Source organism: Lindgomyces ingoldianus (assembly GCF_010093535.1).
Source record: "Lindgomyces ingoldianus strain ATCC 200398 unplaced genomic scaffold BDR25scaffold_17, whole genome shotgun sequence".
Taxonomy (NCBI): domain Eukaryota; kingdom Fungi; phylum Ascomycota; class Dothideomycetes; order Pleosporales; family Lindgomycetaceae; genus Lindgomyces; species Lindgomyces ingoldianus.
The window spans coordinates 502923-523730 of record NW_022985178.1 but is presented as its reverse complement, the minus strand read 5'-3'; the positions used below and the strand labels follow the sequence as shown (position 1 = coordinate 523730).

General features: G+C 48.8%; 7 protein-coding genes across 7 annotated transcripts; 4 read left to right on the top strand and 3 right to left on the bottom strand.

Moving 5' to 3' along the window:
- Positions 1 to 997: 997 nt before the first annotated feature.
- Positions 998 to 2039, top strand: BDR25DRAFT_151954 (uncharacterized protein; the record flags this gene model as incomplete). Its single annotated transcript, XM_033683910.1, has 5 exons — positions 998 to 1030; positions 1091 to 1544; positions 1592 to 1678; positions 1734 to 1928; positions 1981 to 2039. Coding segments are annotated over 5 exons (828 nt in total), but the record flags the coding sequence as incomplete, so codon positions are not given.
- Positions 2040 to 2745: 706 nt separating this feature from the next.
- On the top strand, positions 2746 to 4603 carry BDR25DRAFT_369549 (cytochrome P450; the record flags this gene model as incomplete). The annotated part of the gene is made up of 4 exons (XM_033697106.1): positions 2746 to 2963; positions 3014 to 3775; positions 3831 to 4318; positions 4386 to 4603. 4 exons carry the CDS (start codon positions 2746 to 2748, stop codon positions 4601 to 4603), a joined length of 1686 nt encoding a protein of 561 aa, XP_033547218.1.
- A 351-nt stretch (positions 4604 to 4954) lies between these two features.
- BDR25DRAFT_369547 (cytochrome P450) lies at positions 4955 to 6602 on the top strand (the record flags this gene model as incomplete). Its single annotated transcript, XM_033697105.1, has 3 exons — positions 4955 to 5136; positions 5192 to 5647; positions 5696 to 6602. 3 exons carry the CDS (start codon positions 4955 to 4957, stop codon positions 6600 to 6602), a joined length of 1545 nt encoding a protein of 514 aa, XP_033547217.1.
- A 2780-nt stretch (positions 6603 to 9382) lies between these two features.
- Positions 9383 to 9957, bottom strand: BDR25DRAFT_369545 (uncharacterized protein; the record flags this gene model as incomplete). Its single annotated transcript, XM_033697104.1, has 2 exons — positions 9383 to 9770; positions 9829 to 9957. 2 exons carry the CDS (start codon positions 9955 to 9957, stop codon positions 9468 to 9470), a joined length of 432 nt encoding a protein of 143 aa, XP_033547216.1. The 3' UTR covers positions 9383 to 9467.
- A 1477-nt stretch (positions 9958 to 11434) lies between these two features.
- BDR25DRAFT_225956 (uncharacterized protein) lies at positions 11435 to 12265 on the bottom strand (the record flags this gene model as incomplete). Its single annotated transcript, XM_033685189.1, has 3 exons — positions 11435 to 11485; positions 11554 to 11990; positions 12154 to 12265. The coding sequence occupies 3 exons, from the start codon at positions 12263 to 12265 to the stop codon at positions 11435 to 11437; spliced, it is 600 nt and encodes a 199-aa protein (XP_033547215.1).
- Positions 12266 to 12443: 178 nt separating this feature from the next.
- On the top strand, positions 12444 to 14377 carry BDR25DRAFT_262238 (eukaryotic translation initiation factor-like protein 3 subunit E). Its single transcript, XM_033686752.1, has 3 exons — positions 12444 to 13046; positions 13133 to 13728; positions 13821 to 14377. The coding sequence occupies exons 1-3, from the start codon at positions 12543 to 12545 to the stop codon at positions 14032 to 14034; spliced, it is 1314 nt and encodes a 437-aa protein (XP_033547214.1). The 5' UTR covers positions 12444 to 12542; the 3' UTR covers positions 14035 to 14377.
- Positions 14378 to 15118: 741 nt separating this feature from the next.
- On the bottom strand, positions 15119 to 20282 carry BDR25DRAFT_393893 (uncharacterized protein; the record flags this gene model as incomplete). The annotated part of the gene is made up of 32 exons (XM_033698278.1): positions 15119 to 15220; positions 15260 to 15329; positions 15373 to 15624; positions 15648 to 15707; positions 15736 to 15824; positions 15863 to 16166; positions 16218 to 16239; positions 16294 to 16594; positions 16646 to 16726; positions 16756 to 16770; positions 16799 to 16876; positions 16908 to 16931; positions 16963 to 17014; positions 17137 to 17266; positions 17320 to 17371; positions 17423 to 17461; positions 17539 to 17666; positions 17716 to 17761; positions 17792 to 17868; positions 17896 to 18091; positions 18124 to 18159; positions 18216 to 18427; positions 18466 to 18969; positions 19004 to 19215; positions 19304 to 19457; positions 19521 to 19633; positions 19674 to 19746; positions 19782 to 19840; positions 19870 to 19990; positions 20042 to 20052; positions 20090 to 20143; positions 20236 to 20282. The coding sequence occupies 32 exons, from the start codon at positions 20280 to 20282 to the stop codon at positions 15119 to 15121; spliced, it is 3714 nt and encodes a 1237-aa protein (XP_033547213.1).
- Between the last annotated feature and the right edge of the window lie 526 nt (positions 20283 to 20808).

The following is a 20808-nucleotide window of genomic DNA, read 5'->3' as shown; positions in this document are numbered from 1 at the left end:
ACATGCATATCGACATGTCCGTGAGCCGGCGCACGCCCCACCCGCGAGCGTTACCCTCGGACTTCGAAAGCCCTTGTGGTATGCTCCACATCTATTAATACTGAATCCTGGTTGGCTCACAACCGACATATTCTCTTTTATTCAGCAGGGATGGGAGGCTACCCATTCAAAAATCCTCCTAATACCAAGAGTCAGCTTATTGGGTTTCCCTCACGGATCGGAACGGCAAATATAATCTCATAGATTCATCGATGCGGAAGTATGGCGGAGATACCTCCCCACATAGAGTTGGGCGTAGAGACACAGTACATGTAGAATCCTGTTGGATTTTGCTGCCCCTATAATGAGTATAATCAATGGGTACTGTGTTGAGGTGATACGGTGCAACTCTTGGTTAGGATCTTGGTCCTTTGAGCAGTCACCATGAACTAGGCTCTAATAGTCTACTTATCCAATTTTTATCGAGCATTAGGCTTTTAAAGTGGCCCGGATATCTGTGGGTATGCCCCCCAGATCCATTGAGAAGTCCTCTAAACGGGATTCCGGACCATGTCCATAACTGTCCCCACACACCTTTCCACCTAGCCCTGACGGTATGTCAGAAAAGCCTAGACCTCGGTTAGCGATTTACCTGGATGGCGGTGGCTTCCCAGAAGTAAAGTCTGGGGGACTCCTTCAGCGGTTCTATCGGACTCCGGTACGCGGATGTGGCGTAAAGCCCAAGAGATGCGCGGATGCTTACATGCATGCTTAGTGGTGGTCAGCGCAATATCAATCTGACAGCACGATCCCCGCCACAAAATTGCAGCGTCTCAGCTTTGTCTCTTTCATAGGGCAACCCGCGCTATTGCTCTTCCCAAAGCCTAGTAATAGAAAAGTGCGGATTCTCCAGTCGATAGCGTTTATGTGATACTTTTATCTATCCATCATCAAACCTTTCCTGACGTACACCTTTCTGTCGCTGAATATGTCTCTCCCAGGTCTAACGGCGCCGCGTTTACATGCAGAAGTCTCCCAACCGGTATTTCTGGTAAGTATTTGTCTTCGCTGCACCTCCATATACTGAAAGTCATTAATCCTATTTGTTTAGGGATGTGTGTGGGCGTTGGCAGGACTCAGTCTGATCTTTGTCCTTGTCCGATGTTTCATTAAAATGATGACGTTCAAACGAGTCTCTTCGGACGATGTCATTGCGTTTATAGCATGGGGAATGTTTTTAGCCAACATTATCCTCTGGACCGTAAAGTCGCCGATTTTATACAGAAATTACGAAGTACTTCAAGGAAAGCATCCATTTGACCAGGTCGAAATTGAAAGATACGGCTCTTTCATTAGGTGCATCGGAGCTTTCACCAGCATTTTCTACGCAAGCCTCTGGAGCGTCAAACTCTCGGTCTTACTATTCTTCCGCAGATTGGGAAACCAAATTCGCAGGTACGAAATATGGTGGTGGTGTGTGACTGCTGTCACCGTTTCAACTTGGTTGATTTGTATGGCGGACGTGGACTGGCCTTGCAACACAAAGCCAATACAATGGATTATGCGTGAGTTTGGGCCATGGGTTTGCAGTGACTTAGCTTACATGTAACAGTAAACTGCTCAAGTCAGAATAAAATTAACTTCCAAAATCGGACATTTTATGCAAATTGCGCTCTAGATATCCTATCTGATTGCTTGAGTATGCCCCAGCCCTCCTCTAATTTTACAACCCGATTTGTCCTAACCTTAAAAAGTCGTTTCGATTCCGATCCTCATTTTGTGGAATGTCCATGTTCCACTACGCAAAAAGATTATCCTGACGGGTATTTTCTCCGCCACGGTCATTGTCATGGTCGTTTCAATCATTCGAGTGACAGTGGTCAACTCTAAGCATCAAAGCGCAGAGATTGCTTGGCTCGTCTTTTGGAGTTTTGTTGAAAATGGAACGGGTAAGTTTTCTCCCGCTGTAATAATCGTACATGCACTGATGCGTCCCTCTAGCGATCATGATTTCTTGCGTGGCATCATTCCGTCAACTTTTCGTAGCCTCCCAGGACCAGACTCAATCGGCTTCTACTTCAAACAGACCCTATAATCGTAGCTTCTCAAAGATTTTATCATCAAAGAAAACCAGTGACCAGACATCCCGGTCACATAATAAGTCTGACCGGTCTTTGGATTCTGGACGTAGCCAAAGACACATCCTTCCTTTGAATGACATTTATGTTCATAATTCGGTTAGCGTTTCCTCTGCAACTGCGGTTGGGAATCCTTCAACTGAACAGAGGGGTTACATGGGCATTCAGTAGCACAGTGGGGTTAGAAACGTCCCTCAAAGTCCATGAATCAAGTAGAGATAACTGTTGAATATATCATCTCGCACGCTGAGCATAGCTGAAATCCAAAAAGGTCACTTGTCATGTAAATTTGGAGAATTCAGTTATTTGTTGAGTCTGGGCATAATGTAAACTCGGTCATGATTATTTATTAAGTGGACCTTAACGTATGGAAAACTTGGGGATTAATCTCACCGTTCTTCCATGCTATTATGAAGTCTTTTCAATACACTTGAATTATGGTGTTGAGGGTAAATGTCCAAGATTAGCGATGGTGAATGCAGCTGCCGGCCAATATTTCACGTGAACAGAGCAGTGAGAGGAACATATATCAAGGCCTCCCACCTCACAGGCAGCGAAGCTTCCAGCAGACCTGATACCGTCGATGAATTCTTCTCTTCTCGCAGTTCTCAACCCACGTTTGAGCAATATGGAACTACATCACACACTACTCCGTTTAAATCACCAGGACATCTCGCCTTTGTATCCTTTTCTAACATTATTGTGTCTCTGGTTTCTTTTCTTCTGCTGGAAGTCAAAGAGTGACCAGTCTTATTCGAATGAAGCCAAAACTGTGCCGTATCGGAACCCTTTTTTCAAAAGCACAATCGGATTTGCATTCTATGGACCTTCTTTCTTCTTAAGACTGTCGTATGCTTCCCTATTCTTATTAGAAGCCGCATGCTTATTATACTCAGGAAGCTTTTCCAAAGATACTCTGGTGCCCTCCGTGTGAGATTAGTTACTGAAGATATCTACATTGTCCATGGACCAAAATATGTCACAGAGATATTCCAAAATCCGAACTTGAGTGTCACCAAAGCATATGCATATGCTCTACAGTATTGTTTCGGCATGCACCCGAAGGCCGCAGCAGCTTACCACAACGATACTTCCGGATCACGCACAAAGCCAATTATGGGAAGCTACGTTAAGCCAACGGGTAGAATTGGGTATTCCACGCATGAAAATCTCGTTGATTGCCTTCTTAAGTCTGGTTTGGAACCTACAACGACACAATTTGAGACTGCGCTATTCCAATACCTGCAACTTTGTAATTTGAACGAAGAATGGGTATACTATGACGATATCGCGAAATTCTTCGAAAATTTACTGGGACAAGCAATTTTGAAAGCTCTCTTTGGACCGCTTCTCCTTGAGGCTAACGAGCATTTCGTTGAGGACCTCTTTGAATACGACAAAGTTGTGATGAATCTGGCTAGACGGGTCCCTTGGTTCATTAATCCCAAGCCATATAGACTGAGAAAAAAGATTGTCGAATCAATTAAGAGATGGCATTCCGCCGCAAAACTGGTTTCGGATTCAGTCACAGCGTCCGCAAGCGACGCGGATTCAGCATGGGGTAGCTCCATTATGAAAGATCGGCACGAAATGTTAATGAATTCAGAGGGTCAAGACGAAGACTCAGTGGCATCCACCGATTTTGGTCTAATATGGGCGTGAGTGCCATTTAAAGTATCTTAATGGTAGAAAAGATTATTGACTTTCTAGTAGCTCCGTCACCAATGTTGTCCCTTCGACTCTGACTATGGCAGTGCATACTTTCAGTGACCCGCAGATCTTGCTCGAGGTCAGGAAAGCACTGGAAGAACAATCTTGTCACGCCACCTCCCTCAATATGGACTATCTGGAAAAGATTCCCATCCTCTTATCACTTTACGCCGAGACCCTGCGATTCGGAGTCCAAATTCACATCCCACGAGACGCACCACACCATGATGTACAAGTTGGAAATACAACCTTGCCGCAAACCAGCATCATATTCCTGAATACTTGGCTTGCTCACTCGGATGATAATATCTGGAATACTCAAAATGGTAGGCACCCCCTGAACACATTTTGGCCTTACCGATTCCTGGTCTACCCAAGCGATTCGTCTAGCGGGCCATGCAAGACCGCCTCGAAAGAAACGCCACAAATGAATGAGACAGAGGCGAAGTTCTCGGCTGAGGGTCTGCAAGGGTCTTGGATACCGTATGGAAGTAAGCCAGCCCCTTGTGTGATAACAGCCAACGAGACGCAGTGCTAACATAATTGACACGATTCTAGGTGGACACCACGCATGTCCTGGTAGGCTGTTGGCTAAGCGCATTATGCTGAAGTCCGTCGCTACCCTGGCCATGTCTTACGATATTGAAATTCTCTCGTACGAGCAGCCCCCAAAGTTCGACTCACCGCGATTTGGTTTCGGGGTCATGAAACCGGCCAAGGTGACGCCGTTTCGTATCCGAAAGCGGTCCGTTCCTTCGACGAACTCGTTTAGGTAGTTCGCCTGTCCTTGCCAGGTTGCAATGAAATCTTCGGCATGTGGAATAAGCTGAGCGGGCTAGGATTACTATTATATGCGCGAATGAAAGTTTAAACTACACTACCAAGCGAGAAATGCATGACCCTGGAATGTCTTGCCGTTCAATGACCTCTGTGCTAGTAGTCGCATAAAATACGCCCGCGGACACGCAATGGGACGCTAGGGCAGATTCGATGTAGTTCAACACCCAGTGATTCTAGGAAGGGTATGGCCAATCATATACTAGATGTTGAATTCCTAGGATGTTTATATATATTCACATTAGAAGCATACCATTCCCTCTACAGAAACAACTCCTCGTTGTGCAATCATGATTCGATTCATCGCCTATGCTCTCCTTATTCTTTGCGCGATACTTGCAAAAAGAGTTTTCAGATTTTTCCATGTACCACACCACCCTTCTGAGCCTCCACTCCTCGCGCAACCTTTCCCCTTACTGGGCCACTTGTTTGGAATGCTACGACATGGATCATACTACTATTCCATCGTAAGGTAAATAAAGTAGAGGCGGGATTCATATGGCTTATGAAGCTTACCGTGATGAAAGCAAATACACTCAGGCGCCTATCTTCACCCTTCGTGTGCCAGGGGCTAAAATTTACGTTGTCAAATCCCCTCGACTGGCATCACAAGTCGATCGGAACCCGAAAGACATCTCTTTTTCGCCTTATGCCGTCATCTTTGCAGAGCGCATTCTAATGTCAAGCACTAAAGGCCTTAAGGCGCTAAGAGTCAACCTGTATGAGGAAGGGTGCTGGGGCTGTTTGTCGGAGACGCGAAAGGTGATGCACGACACGATGTCGCCTGGAAATGATCTTGAGATCTTGGCCAAGGACATAGCAAAGAACATGTGGCCTCACCTATCTTCTTTAGACGCGATCCCAAACACCGGAAGGGTGAGGCTACATGAATGGCTGAGCCACTTAATTTGCCAATCGACATCAGATGCTGTTTGGGGACCAAAAAACCCGTTCAAGGATCCTGCTGTCGAGAAAGGATTTTGGTAAAGTCACTCACTGCCGCTCGGTTTCTCAGTCATTAATACCTGTAGGGCAATCAAGGAACAATTCGCCTACCTCGGCTTGAACTTCTTCCCCAGTGTTACAGCGCGCAAAGGATTCTATGGCCGTGAAGATTTATTCAATGGCTTCCGAAAATATTATGCCGAAAATGGACAGGAAGACGCATCTCCATTGGTTCAAGCCAGATTCAAAGTCAACAAGAAGTACGACATTTCTATGGACGACATTGCGAAGTATGACCTCTCGGTGTGCTTAGGAGTGCTGATTAACTCAACTGTCTCCGCTTTCTGGTGCTTGTATGACTTGTATTCGCGACCAGAACTCCTGGAAGAAGTTAGGCGAGGGATTTCAGATGCTGTAGGTTCTTCATCGTCTACTAACGGTCCCGTTCATGTCGATATCGAGGAAGTTTCCACGCAGTACCTGAAGTTGGAAGCGATAGTGCGAGAGATTCTCAGAAGAAAAGCCTTTAATGTGTCCGGACGAGTCATACTGAATGATACTGCGCTCGACGGAGGCTATCTTTTAAAGAAGGATTCCCTGCTTCTCGTTCCGTCCGCTGAACTCCATGAGAATTCAGAGGTGTGGGGGAAGTCTGCAAAAGAATTTGATCCAGACCGCTTCCTTCGGGGCTCTGGGTTTGGTGCGGGGGTCCCCGCTTCATCACACCGTACCTTTGGTGGAGGGTCATCTCTGTGCCCAGGAAGACATATTTTCATGAAGGAGGTCATGGTTCTATTGATCATCATGGTCCTGAGGTATGACGTACGGCCAGTTAGCGGGAAATGGGAAGATATAGAAGGGCGAGCGCATATATCAGCTTCGATCCTGGCTCCAACGAAGGATGTAGAAGTTATGGTGTATGAACGGAAGGGAGGTGAGGAGGCTCGATGGAAGTTCTTCTGGGCTGGTACGGAGCTCGGCGAGTCTCCGTAATGAAGAAAGTTTAAGCGCTGCATTCTTCATCTACGCGTATTAAAAAGTTGGGAATTCCTTCTGTCAGGGCTTCCAACAGGTACTACGGTCCCTACAAAGTGAACCGCAGCGGTCATGTGTTCAGTACGAACGTACCCAGTTCGTGAGCCGTACCGTACGTTTAATGATTCCCTAGGTACAGTACGTGGTACGAATTGGATTAACCTCTTAGGAGGGCTCTGGCAAGTAGTAGGCCTGGTGGGAGCGTTTAGTGTTTTTCTAGGATTCTAATTAGCTAAAAGTTTTGTGAGGACGCTTAAATGTTTTTCTAAATGTTTTAATCTATCCATCTGCAGTTTATTATCTTAAAAATGCCTATTACTGACTATTCTCAATTGCGGGGTTACCTATCCACGCGCCTTAGTGCCTCACAGGCCTCATCTAGTTAATTAGATACCTCCGTTGTCCAGTCTAGTAGGCGGCAGAAGTCGAGAGCCCTCTCCTCTGCGTCTCCTGCCTCACCCCACCATATTGCGCTGTCTATGGCCAAAGATTAATTGCAGCAGGGCAAGGTAATCTACCCGTAGCTCAGCTGTTAGTGCCATAAGCAAAGCTCTTAAGGCACTGTAAAGGTAGTAAGCGGCAAACTTTTAGACCTCTCCGCTTATGTTACTAGGGAGAATTAGTTATCAAATAGCTATATAGACCTGAATCCTGCTTCTCTAGAAACCTACACTCTTAGTCGTTTTAACTAGAGTACGCGTGCTTTAATTAAATTGTGCTACTTGTACAGATCACGTGAGCTGTAACAGTTACAATACGTGCACCTCCTCTTATCCTCCCTGCTGTAGGAACGTACACAAAATCTCGCCTGCAAAGGCATCTAAATCGCCGAATCGTACAGTACTACGCTTTGTTGGAAGTGCTGCCTTCGTTGTGTTCTCATTAAGTCAGCCTTTCGATCTCGGCAATAGAAATTTTTCCTACTTATCAGGTGAGGGTCTTCTGAAAGCTGAATAGTCGCCTATCAGTCTGGTGCTGGCAGCGTCTAGTGGAAAGCGCACAAATGAAAGACTATAGCCGGGAGATGCCGTCTACAATATCAAGTGCATACATTGGTTTCTCTGCTTAGCAATATCGACTCTTTTAACTATCATTGCTATCAGAGTCGATCTCTCAGCATATTTCTATTAAGGAGAGATAACAGCTCTTAAGGCGGTGCGGTGGGGAGTAATAGTGTTAAGTATTTACGCGGGCTGCTCCCGGAGACGTACTAAATGAGCCAAGGGATGTAACTAAAAGACGCAAGCCGCGCCATGTGCGTTGTGTTGTGGAAATTCTGATCTAGTCAAATAAAAATGGGCGGCACGATTGCACTTCCTTTCTAGAACGCAACAAACGGCGCTGAGGAAGCGATCGGAGTACCCGAATAGGTTTTGATCACTAGGATACGTGAATGTGGTGATTGCCGCCGTCGACCTTCCCAAAATCACCCGGACTTCTACGAGGATATCGCTAGTAGCTATTTTCTCTACCATAAATGCGTTTGAATATTTGAAGCTCATTGATAAAAGAGAAACTAACTCTGCAGCCATATGCGGGCTACTGACAACCCTCAAAAAAACCATTTTTTGGTAGTCTTGAAATTCGTACACCATTCGCTATCTGATCTCATTTTCAATTCCTAGGTATGACAGAGGGGCCAGCTAGGTGGCGGGTGTTTGGAAGATTGAAGGGATCATATATTAACAATCTGGCTGACAGCAGGTTTTGTTAAACCCCTGAGACGGGGACGTCAGGTCTTAAGTGCTCAACAAGGACTGCTCAGGGGGAATGCGGTTAGACGGCCGCATATACATCTCTATCCAACACTATGGGGGAGACTCTTCATTCAACCTATCACGCTGTAGAGGACAAAGATGGGAAGTCAGAGTGCTTGGTGGATCGGGCTTCAGAGCGAAACTTCCAATTCCTCCCTTTTAGGATCTAGTGTCTTCGTCTAATAAGCAAGGAAGTAATGTGGCAACCGGGTTGGGATAGTTTCCGTGAAGCCAGGAATCTTAGATAGCGTATGGGGGTGGGGGAAAGTGGAAAGTGGTTGTTTGGAGGAGGTGCGATGCATGATGAGAATTGGCTCCAGACTAGATTGATGGTGACTAGTGTTGCAAATGGCAAAAGGTCAACCTTCCACCAGGCACAGCAGAAGAATATGTATAGGTGGATAAAATACACGCGCAACAGATAGCATTGCCATATTCAATATTCAATTCTTCAACTATTAAGACATCATCCGTTCTATACATGAAACCAATGTTCAACATCTTTTCTTCCTCCAATTTCCAACATCAATTCTCCCATGAGCCTTTCCTCGATTAAGATTTGATGTCTAGAGGTAACATAACGACGGTTGTTAAATAACTAAAATGGTCGGCGTCACATGGTCAGGCTTCCGGAGGAAGTTTTCGGGGAGCTCTCACGTGGTCCACGGTTAGTTTTAATCTTATGAAGTCCTATTAACAATCATTGGGAATTTAGGGCCATGGTCGAGTCTTAAGACAGCCGTGCGGGGCTAGAGGGGCCATTCGACTACTGAGAAGGCAGTGGATGGAGCTAGACGTGCGGTGAATGGGGTTTTCGACATGTGAAGAAAAGGATCCGGATCTCAAGAAGCAGAATGGGAAGTCTCTAATAGACTCGAGAGGTGCCCTGGAAGAAGAGCCGACCATTGCCGCTGCTCGCCGAATCTTTGATGAGGGGAGAGGAAAGTGACATAGACGCAGTCACCACTTTTAGAAGTTGCCACTCAGTCTACCATCACCTTGAAAGCTTGTCGAGGAGACTTCTTACCCGCCACCCTCTCGTTATCCCTTCGACACCTTTCTCCTCTTACAATCCTCCAAAGCGACATCTACGATAGAGAACAATCGTCAAGATGAAGATCCTTCGTCCAATCACCCTCTTTCTCCCAGCCCTCGCAGCGGCTTTCGCTGTTCCAGAGACGGCAGCTGCCCCTGGAGACGACTCGAAGCGGCGTTGCGACGGCGTTTGCGACCCGTATTGGAAAGATTGTGTCCAAGTGAGGGTTCTCCTCCTATTCGGTGACGTCCACTCATGCCATACTAGACGCACAAGAACGAGATCTTCCCAAAGCATGTTGAGGGAGCCTGCACTTTTTTCATGTGCACAGACCTGCAGGAGCAAGTTAGTCTTCAATGTTTGTCTTAGCACCATTTGGAGAGGAACTGACATGAAGGAGTGCGGCCAATGCCAGAAGTGCTACGATATGCCAGGACCTGGTCGTCCACCACAACCTGAGCCTGTTGTCAAAGCACGCACCGAATCCCAAAGCGACAAGCAAGAGGGTGGTGGATGCCATGACATGGCTTGCCAGATGATGTTCGACAACTGCTTCCATGTGAGAAATTCTCCATGATAGATCACGCATAGAGGGCTGCTGACGGCTGAAACAGAGGTACCGCAACAATGAGATGTATAGGGGTCTGTGTGAGTACGAGACCTGCCAAGCTTCTCACCAAGAGGTAAGTGACTTTCTGCTCCAGAACACATAAGGAACCCAATGCTATTTAGCTCACCCACACGATTCCCTCCCCTAATTCACGGTCGCATCACGGCGCACCGATGCTATCATCAAGCCCACTCACCCGGCGCTTTCTGTGTATCGAAGGCTAACCATGCTCCAGTGCGGAAAATGCGGATATTGCCATCCCCTCCCTCCACCACAGGTGAAACGGGATATTGTCGAGCCCGAATTGTCTGGCCTAGCCGCCAAAACCATGACTTCCACTAAATGCGGTGAATGCAGCGACTGGGTGTCAGACTGCTTAAACCGTTGTTCCAGTGGGCAGTGCATGGGGCAATGTTCTGTCGACTTATGCCAAAAGGGACCGATGAAATGTCGTAGAGGTGGAGGCTGTGGATTCGCATGCTGCATGATACCCGACTATAGCAAGCGAATTGCGTATGAGGACGTCAGCGCTGTGACGAGCACCTTGGAGAACGGGGCTCAGTACTGCGATACTCCGGGGAAGAAACAATGCGGATCTAGCTGGAGTTCTGTCATCTGTAGCGACGATCACATCTGGCATGCCTGGCATGGTTGCAAGCGGGGTACCCAGTGCTACCAGCCCTTGGGTCAGGATCCGTATTGCAAACCTTGAAGATGTGATTGATCATTGGCGGTTGGGTCTTAAACGAAAGGGTGAGTACGGTTGCTACTGATACCCCAACATTGAAAACTAACGCTTCGGTGTCTAGTTCTCTTTCGATTCCAGGGCCCCGCATAGTCTCAATCCATGCGGCATCCTTTTCTTCACAATTTCGACGGACGGCCCGGAGCAGACATGTGAGCTCTATGTTCTGTATCCACAACCCAGGTCCGCTTGGAAGAATTACGTCTTTTCAATAGTGTGTTAGCGTGCTATGAGGGCAGCATTAGTTTCCCTGTAACCCCCAGAAGATTGTCGAGAGGAATCGGACTACCTACAAGGATGGGGCTTCATTGAGGGCATTTCTTTATTTTGAAAGAACATTCGTGGGCATCCAGGAGGATGGGTAGATGTCTCCACAGATATTCTCTTTAGTTCAAAACATCTGGCCACATCCCACCGACCACTGCTTGTCGAGTGAACGTGAGGATATCAAATTGTTGATCCGTGAGGGTCTTTGGGGTATGTGTTAGATATTAAGTGAATTGTCACAACGGGGAAATACCTAAGTTATCGGATGGACATGCAATGCTAAAATCCTCTAGCCTCTTAGTCTAGATGCTGGCGTGTGATATAATACATTGTTTCTACAAGCCTGCCGTCGCCGTAGCACTGTATTCACCACAATCACATCCCCCGCGCTTTCAAGAACTGCATAATCTCAGGTTTATGATGACCCTATCTACCCCATTAGCACACGATCATCCCTCTACACCTCCCACCATAATGACTGTTACAGAACGTACCTTTACAATAACATGCTTCGTCAAAGCATTAATGGTAACATCCCCCACCCTCTTGTTCAAAAACCGCCGCAACTCATCCTTCAACGCGTTCAAATCTCCACTCACCTTCCGCACAGTGGTTAAGTGTAGGTTCCCGCCGCGCTTGTAGTCAGTGTATATGGGGTAATTTTTCTTGATGGAGCGCGCGACATGGTAGGCCGGTGGGGGGAGGTTTGCTGGAGAGGTGGGACAGCTGTGGGGTGCGGGGTTGGAGAGAGTGGGGTTGGAAGAGGAGGCGGTAGAGGAGGCAGAGGCGGCGGAGGCGAGTTTTTGGGCTTTTGCGCTGAGGGGGTGGAGCGTGGGTATTTTCGGTTTAGGATTGGGTTTGGGTGTGGATTGCCGAATGCTATGAGAGGGACGTTTGAATGGGAGAATGGGTCCTGGAGACGAGGACTGGGCTTTGTCGGCGTCAGTGGTGGCTTCGGCTGCTGCGAGGTCTCGGGAGACGGAGGGTGTTGAAGGCGGCGGGGGAGCGGCGGAGGCCCCTGATGTTGATGTTGTTGGCTCTGATATGCTATTAGTGGCTGTTGCCAGTATCAATTGGAGATTGAAGCGGCATACGCTCAATGCGGAGTCTTGATGCTGCTGTAAAGCGAAGGAGCTGTCGACAGGTGGATGATTTCGGGGGTGCTAGGGGCCGTAGAAAGGGGAGGAGAGGCTGGATTGGAGGCATTGTGATAGCTTCGCTTTAGATTGCGAGCGAGGATACGGAGAAGAGGGGTGGATGCAAGCTCTGATATGAGGTTTGATGTAAGGTGTGCGGCTCGACATCGAAACTTTCGTAAACGAGTTGAGTGGTCCGTGCACCCGCCGCCCACAGAAGTGACAGAACCTAGAAAGTCCCCCACCAACTTTTCCAAGCCGCATCCACGACCTGAACCTCACCCCGTCTGCGCAAACTCGCTTCTTTTCACCAGCCCACCTCTGTGAAAGAGGACACTACGCCCACCATGGCGGACACGACTAACGGCGGCGCTCCCAACATCGCCGAGCAATACAACCTCCTCCCAAAGCTCATGCCAAATCTCGACCGCCATCTCATCTACCCGCTCCTCAATTTCTCCAGTGACGAAGAAGCCGAGCAGCCCCTCTCCCAAAAAAAACTCCTCCTCGAACTCCTCAAGCCGACCAACATGACTGATTTCGTCGGCCAGCTGTACCAAGATATCCACGACCTGGACGAGATGCCCGACGAGTTCAAGAAGAAGCGGGACCAAGTGTTGCAGCGGCGCGACCAGCTCGAGGAGGACACGAGCAAGATTTCCGGGCTGCTTGACGATGAGAATGTGGTGACCAATCTTAGGAGCGACAAGGTGCAAAATCTGGCGTATTTGAAGGAGAACCATGGCGTGGACGTGGCCATGGTGAACCAGCTCTATGAGTTTGGACAGTTTCAGTATAGTTGTGGGGTTTACCCCCATGCGGCGGAGTTGCTGTATCGGTTCAGGGTTCTAGTAAGACTTTCTCACCTCCTCTTTCTATTCTCGGGGGTTGGGAGAGGGGGACATGATGAGATATGGGCGACGCTAATATTTCCAAGTCCACAGACAACGACAAAGTCGCCGAAGCCACGTGGGGCAAACTCGCCTCGGAAATCCTCTCGGTAAACTGGGACTCCGCAATGGAAGAAATTAACAAGCTCAAGGACTCGATCGAAACGCGCCTTTTCGCCAACCCGCTCGCGCAGCTCCAACACCGCACCTGGCTAATCCACTGGTCGCTCTTCCCGCTCTTCAACCACGAGCCCGTCCGCGACCAACTCACCGAACTCTTCTTCTCCCCAAACTTCATCAACACTATCCAAACAAACTGTCCCTGGATCCTGCGCTATCTCTCAGCCGCCGTCATCACGAGTCGCAACCGCGGGCGGAACTCAAACCAGTACCAGCGACAGCTGAAAGACCTCATTAGGATTGTAAGGCAGGAGGGGTACGAGTATTCAGATCCTGTGACGGATTTCATCAAGGCGCTGTACATCGATTTTGATTTCGTGGAGGCGCAGAAAAAGCTGAGTGAGACGGAGGAGATTCTTAAGAATGATTTTTTCTTACTCGGGACCGCGGATGCGTTTGTGGATGCTGCAAGGCATTTGATTTCCGAGAGTTATTGTAAGATTCATCAGAGGATTGACATCAAGTACGTCTCTTCCCCGCTTTCCCCCCCTCCATCCCCCCATTCTTCTACGTAATGTGTTGTGTTGTGGGCTTTTACTGACTTTGGGGTGATAGGGATCTATCAACCCGTCTCGGCCTCTCACAGGATGAAGGCGAGAAATGGATTGTCAACCTCATTCGCGACACACGTGTCGACGCCAAGATCGACTACCAGGCTGGAACAGTCGTCATGAATCATCCGCCACAGTCTGTATATCAGCAAGTCATTGAGAGGACGAAAGGCGGCTTCTTTAGGACACAGGTCCTAAGTGCGGCTGTCGCGAAGTGAGCTAGTGTGTCGAGAAGCTCATGAGGTTTGTTTTCTAGAGAGCATGGTGGATGCATCTGTGAGGGGGCATGCGCCTGGGGATGGATATGAAATGGGCGCTGCAGAAGGTGCGATGTGGCGCTATGCGAGCTTGAAGTGTGTGCGATCTCCCGGTCGAAAAGTTCAGGTTTGATTACCATGCGACGGGATGAGACGGGATGAGATGGGATAGCTATCAGGGGTTTTGTTCTCTCATCGTGCTGCATAGTTCAGGCGTGCATGGTCATGGATCAGACTTCTTACGTTTATAGAAGTGATGGGTGGAAAGGGGTTATGTATGATCTGCTATGCTATGCTAGGCAACAAATATCCAGTGTATTTGGCAACAGGTGTATGCCAGTTTCCCGATCTTTCCACTATATCCCTTGAACGCACTGAGGCCAACACACCCACACCAAAAATCGAAGTCTGTCGGCCTTTGTAATGCTTGCTTGCTTGCTAGCTTAGATTCGCTGTGGTGGCAGTAGCCAGAATGATCGCAGTTTCTATTCTGGAGTTATATGAAGAGAACTAAATGGAATACGACAGAGCATGTGAGTTAGCTATTCTTAAATCCGGGACGCAGGAAAAGTATGAAAAACAAAAACGATATGCTGCGATTTTATGTCCATGCCAGATAGAAGTCAACATTACATGGTGTGTAAGACCAGTTAGGCTGAGTTCATTCTAGAGATGGAAGCATGAGGTTGATACCAGTAACTCCCAGCAGCCGAATAGATTTCCCTGGAATCCCATGCAAATCCAAATGATACAGCTGCGTGTGAGCACGTTTTTACCGGGAGGGATTCTCACCACTGCCTGGTACCGCACTTTGACTTAATTCTTCTTTTTATCTCTAGGAGATTGCGGATGGCTTGTGTTGTGTATACGTACCGAGTTGTAAGAGAGCATAAGGGCGTATGGTTGGATTAATAGAAGGGATTCGTGATACATATGTCGTTGGGATTTAGGATTATAAGGTGAAGAAGAGGGGGAGAGAATGGGGAGAGCATTTTGGAGGAGAGAAGTAAACCGAGAGATGGAGGGCTGGAAGGTGGCGGGAGTATCAGATTGCGAAATCAGGTGGTTTACTGTCACGCTCTTCTGTCCGGCTATCTGTATGTCTTAGGACTCGTAAGCTGGCTGCTCTACGACCTGGATTTCTCATCTTCCCCACTTCCATCGAAACCTAGAATTAACGCAACACTCCCAAATCGTCGATCCTCGACGTAATCCATCTACTCGACCTTAACCACCGTTCTCGTACTTCATCTTTCCTTCATCCCATCACATCTATCCCAGAGATGAGGCGTCGGAGACTTGCATAAGCGAGTACATAAATCTGCTCTGCTGGCGTGGTGTGGTAGCGTTTCTTCTTGACTGGACCCTGATAACGACGAGAATAAACGAGAATCTCTAGGGGAAATTTTCCTAGCCGCGGCTGGTGCCGTTGTCTCATATACGGCACGAATATCGTAGCGACGGCTCGTGGTGTGTGGGATTAGAGAGAGGGGATTCGTTCGGTATGCCATGTTAGCTTGCTGATTAAGGCGGCGAGATGTTTTGGTGGGCCTACAGAGAGGCGGGCGGGCAACGTGGAAGCCGGATTATGTGCAGGTGAATCAAGGTGGAAAGGGTTCGACATACGCACGCTACTGAAGCCATGGCTTGACGGTTAAGCACACGATAACGGTGTTGGCGGAGGGGATGGAGTGTGGGTGAAAAAACCTATTCGCGATATTGGATATAGAAATTAGGTGCTGGCTGGGAGGCTAGAAAATGGGCGTATCATCATCGGCGCACTAAGAACTCGCTTTGTGGAACCTGGCCATCTACTAATGGCCTCAATTGAAGAAACCAGAGTGCGGTGATTCGAAACAGGAAATAGCAAAAAGGGTAGAGGATTAAGGAGGCGGTGAGGTGTTGACACCAGTCCAGTCAGCAGCTTCTGGAGATTCCCCCCGCAGTCGCTATTACCAGGATTGGGTGCATATGTAGTCGAAATGGATATGGTGAAGCATTCGTTGGCGGTGTGTGACATGTAGCAGAGTGTCGGGGCAATAAAACACATGTTCGCACAACTGCTCGCGATAGGAAGGGTGGCTTGACGGAAACTTCCTTTCCGAGGCGTCGTGGATACCCACAATTATTTGCTCATTCGCGACAGGGATATCCTACCCATGTGTTCTCGTCACGGCGAGAATTGCTCTCTTCTTATCGATGTGAATGTAGACATGCAACCGTGAAAGCTACGGTGTATGAGGAAGGTATTTTTGTAGATATGAAGGTATGGAAACAATACTCTTGTGGCGCCTAGGTCAGAAAACGGTGCGGAAGTGGCGCCAACATAATCAAAAGTTGCAAATATAGACGACGAAAGAGACAGAGCTTTGCCATAAACCTTACCATATTGACCTACAGACTTCGTCTGCCCCATTACCGTTGTGATGTCAAACACGTGGTTTGTCATATTCAGAGAATGGTAGAATGCTATAGGGGCTGGAAAGTTCGCGTTCTTAAGGTTGGTGGAACGAGACTGGGGCTAATGTCGAGATGCAGCAGAGATCAGGAGACAATGGGCAAGAAGCCTCACCTTCTTACTAGGCGCAGCGATTGTTAGCAGAGAAATTGTGAGGTCAGCACACAGATGTGCGGTGATCTGAAGCAAATCGTGCTTTATCGTGAGCAGGGCAACTTCGCAACAGCAATCAAATGGTCCTATGAGGAATGCAGTCTATGGAAACACAGCCTCAGGTTTCGGTCGTGGCTTTCGATTAGAAATTCCTGAAGGGTTTTCCGTGGAGGTATCCTCTGTGCAGTCCGGCTAGGCGTGCGTATGTCGGTAGCTCTGTCACTAATGCCGAGATATCAGTTAACCACTTTGGGATTCATGGCAAATTAGCATGGCACGAAAACCAAAGATGAAACGCTGATGATTAGCGTGCCATGAGATGTATCGCTGCTATGCGATTGAGAGATTGAATAAAGATGTTGGCATAGTCAGAAATGAAGATTCAGTTGGATGAGCTGGTTAGCCTGTGCTGTAGATTGGCGATATTAATGAAACTGGCTGAATGAACCTACATGGTCGGCGATGTTTTCCCGCGAGATACATCTTTATGTGAAGATCGAAAACGAATACGAGCGTCGAGGAGTCTAGCTTTCGTCAAACGCAAGGAGCAGTTAGCCCGATAGCGGGACAAGGTCATGGTCCCTGGAGCGTCAAGGGGTACAAGGAAAAGGCAGCTGGTCCTTGTACCCTCCTACTGTTCAACATGTCTTCATACCACTCGCGTCCACTCTCCACTAGCTCCCGCAGCTAGAATCGATCTTGTCTTCATCTTGCAGGCTGGGGCGTTAGCTTGGACACAGTGCCGAGAGAGTTCGATAAATCTGGCCTCCAGCGAGGCTATAAGGAACGTTCATGTCCTTGGCCCTAATAGTGGCCAGGAGAGTTAGGCCGGCAGCGCTAGCTCCACAACAGACTTGAGTAGTCAAACCTACTTCCCTATCCATGAGGAACAGAGCATTGGCCAATGAGGCCTCACGGGAGGGAGGTAATGTAAGACTCGGCAGTGGAGTCATTTTCGCGCCAACCGGCCAATGAGCAAATTCTGTGGGGTAAAAGGGCAAGAAAAAAAAGGGCTGTTGTGCAAGCGTGACTACTGGTAGTACAATCATACAACTTATGTAGCGGAGGGTCCTGCACCTACTGGGAGTGAGTGCAGAAGGATCTAACCAGCTCAAAATCTGGCTCTCCGCATTTTCGCATGTCCGATATGGGCAGAATAGCTACTGATTGCGATAGCAGCCAAGCTACGAGCAAAGCTCAGCCGAATCAACCTGATCGGAAGATTTCGTGCTGGTCTGGAGGTTCTTCGCAGCCGTTTTGGGAAATCGATTGTCCCATGCACATCCAATCGATGTAAGGGTCTCGAAGAGCTGTCAAGCAGTTTGGCGCCGTTATAGTGCGGTAAGATGTCAGCCAGTCATATTCACCCACCCTGACGGACATTACGTAGAGATAAGCCATGTTCAGCTCAAGTTCGGATGGAGGGAGCGAATGGGGACATTATTCTTCTCAACGAAGAACAACAAACAAACTATCTTGGAGTATAAATGATCGTGATAAGATGGAGTGGAGGGTAGGCCGTTGTCCAGACTCGCGGAACCCATGGCTCATGGCCCATTTCTGATGCAGGTGGGTCTGCTGGCGGTTCTTCATGGTTGAGGCACGACAGCGGCGATGAGCAGCAGGTCCAACCATTTTTGTAGGATGGTGTGGTTAGCGTTGTTCTGCATGCTCTGCCTCGCGGCTGGCGATGGTTGTTGTAGTGGAAGCGGTGTTGTTTCTTGCCGGCCCAAGATAACGGAACTAGTACCGGCCAGCAACGCCAGGAGTTCGCGTGTGACGTAGGGCTTCTTCACTAACCGTTAGCTCGCAGCAGTATTTGAGTTCTAGGAGGCCAATTAGGAGTTCGATGTGAATGCTACAGTCCATAGTGGTTTTCGGTTGCCAGCCTTGCAGCCGAACTGTGCAAGACAGGAACCAGTAAGGATCGTCCCGATGTGTGTTCCTGACCTTCCGAAGAAAATGCCAGCGGAGAAAAACGACCTGAGACCCACCCAGGTGGGTTGCGGTCCTTGAGCTGATAGCCTCCCAGCCAATGAATGCCATAGCCATGAAGGGGTACGATCCCATCTGCGCGAGGGTAAGACGCAAGGAAGGGGCTTTGAGAGAGCAGAACAGAAGTTCGATCAGATCGGCGCTAGGTCTATTTGAGACACTCGCGTATCTCAGTTTCTCTGCCCATCTGGTGCAATCGGCCCGGGGTTGGAAACGCGGTGAGTTCGGGGGCGAAGTTCTTTGATGCTTGCAGATGAAAAGTTCACTCCAGGGAGCGTCAAACGTCGCTACTTCCCTGCCCTTTACAGTGTATCTGCTACTGACGCCGTTCAAAGACCCTAGGTCTTGCAGCGTTGCTCGTATTTCCAACCTGCCCAAGCCCAGGCGTGCAGGAGACGGGATCTTTGGTTAGGCTGACCATATCGCTGGCCCAACGGTAATGGGTCTGAAGACGACGAACCGGAATTCTCTCCATCTGCTGCAGTGCTAGTCCTTGTAGCGGCTGGCCTACGGAAGAGTTGCGGCCGGGGGCTATTCTTGCACACGCATGTGAGTTTACGCTTCCTGTTAGCCCTCTCCTCTTTCATGTCTAGGCGTCTCGTCTATCTAGGTAGATGGTGCCACAAGATCCTAGCGCCTTGCGATCGCCACTCGGACAAACGTTTTGAGTTGTTTCTTTTGCTCTGTCTTGTTCGTTTTAAGAAGCTAGCATGCTCCACTTTGGCTTGAGCTTCTCGCCGATTCTGCCAACAAGGTGCAGTTCGACGAGCGAGGCGGACTGAACCCTCATATGATCGCTCACTGCTGCTACTCTTTTCTACTCCCTAACAACTGCCCTCACCCTCAAAGTACTTATTGCGCTGCTTGAGAACCCCCGCGACCTTCTTTTCTCCTCGCAAGAAACTCCTCTTCCCCTTAGGACGTTGCATCTTATTGTTAGATAAGGCAGCGCCACTATACAACTCGTCACATTGGCAATCTTTCATCGCACCACAAAGGCTCTCCAAAAGAACTTTTCTTCGTTGCTTTTAGTCCGCCAGGTACCACCTCGTATCGCTTCTCAAATTCTGTTCAAAGCTCGTACACCCCTCGGAAACGCCACCGAAGTCACCGGGATCGAACACCTGGACTGCCGACCGCCAACAGCACATTCTACGATCGCTGTACCCCGGAATCTCCCAGATTCGCACCTTGCTGAATTTCTGTATCGCGAAGCCCACTTGTCCGATTTGTGGCCAACGTCAAATAGGCGCGCCTTTTTCGACCTGGCATTTTCTGCCTCTGCCCTTGCATTGGTAAACGCCTGCAACGCTTGCAAAGGTTAGCCCCAATTCATTCGGCCCATTATTCGGCCTGCTCCACCTGCGGACAGCCTCCCCCCCCCCCCCTCCCCTCCCCCCAAGGCAGGACAATTGCCACCGCGTTCCCCTCTCTCGCTGCACTTCTCCGCTCTTGTCTGACACACTTTCGACATCACATCAGGCTTTTGTGTCTCTCTTAATTCTCCGTTTAATTAGAGTGTCGTCCTGCTCTTACTCAAGGATCTTGTAGGCGACTGCGCTTCTGGGTGCACCGAACTTCGTTCCGTGCCACACTTCTGCATCCGTCACAGTCCGAATCGACTACAAACATGCCGCCTTTAAGAACCCTTGGGACTGTGAGGCCAGTCAAAACCGAACGCACCCACGAAGAGAATCAAGAGCGGTATGTCATCGCTCTTTGTCTACGCCACTAGGCTTGTGCTGACTTTATCCCCCAGAGCTTACATCGCTGCCTCTAGGCGAAGTGATCGTAGTCTTGAGGCCCGAGTAGAATCGGCGCGTCGAGCGTCGGAGATACATAAAAAGCGGACCGGGCGTGCCCTGCGTGTTACCGAGCAAGATGTTGTGAACGAGGAAATGTATGAGGAGGAGGACGACGACATCCCTACTCAGTATCAACGTCTGAGCGCACACCTCCAGACGAGCTCCATGATGTTCAATCGAAGGCTTCAGAACTATCTTGCCACCCAAATGGCTGTGAGGAACGGGAGTGGGATTTCGCAGCCGCACCCGGGTATTCCTATGCTGGGCTACGGGCATCCGTTCTTACCCAATGCCACTCAGTTCCCGTCCACCATCAATCCTCAC

Coding starts and splice junctions, on each gene's coding strand:
- BDR25DRAFT_262238 (XM_033686752.1), top strand. CDS start 12,543: ATGGCGGACACGACTAACGGCGGCGCTCCCAACATCGCCGAGCAATAC. Junction 13,047..13,132: donor TGTATCGGTTCAGGGTTCTA/GTAAGACTTTCT, acceptor AATATTTCCAAG/TCCACAGACAACGACAAAGT. Junction 13,729..13,820: donor CATCAGAGGATTGACATCAA/GTACGTCTCTTC, acceptor TTGGGGTGATAG/GGATCTATCAACCCGTCTCG.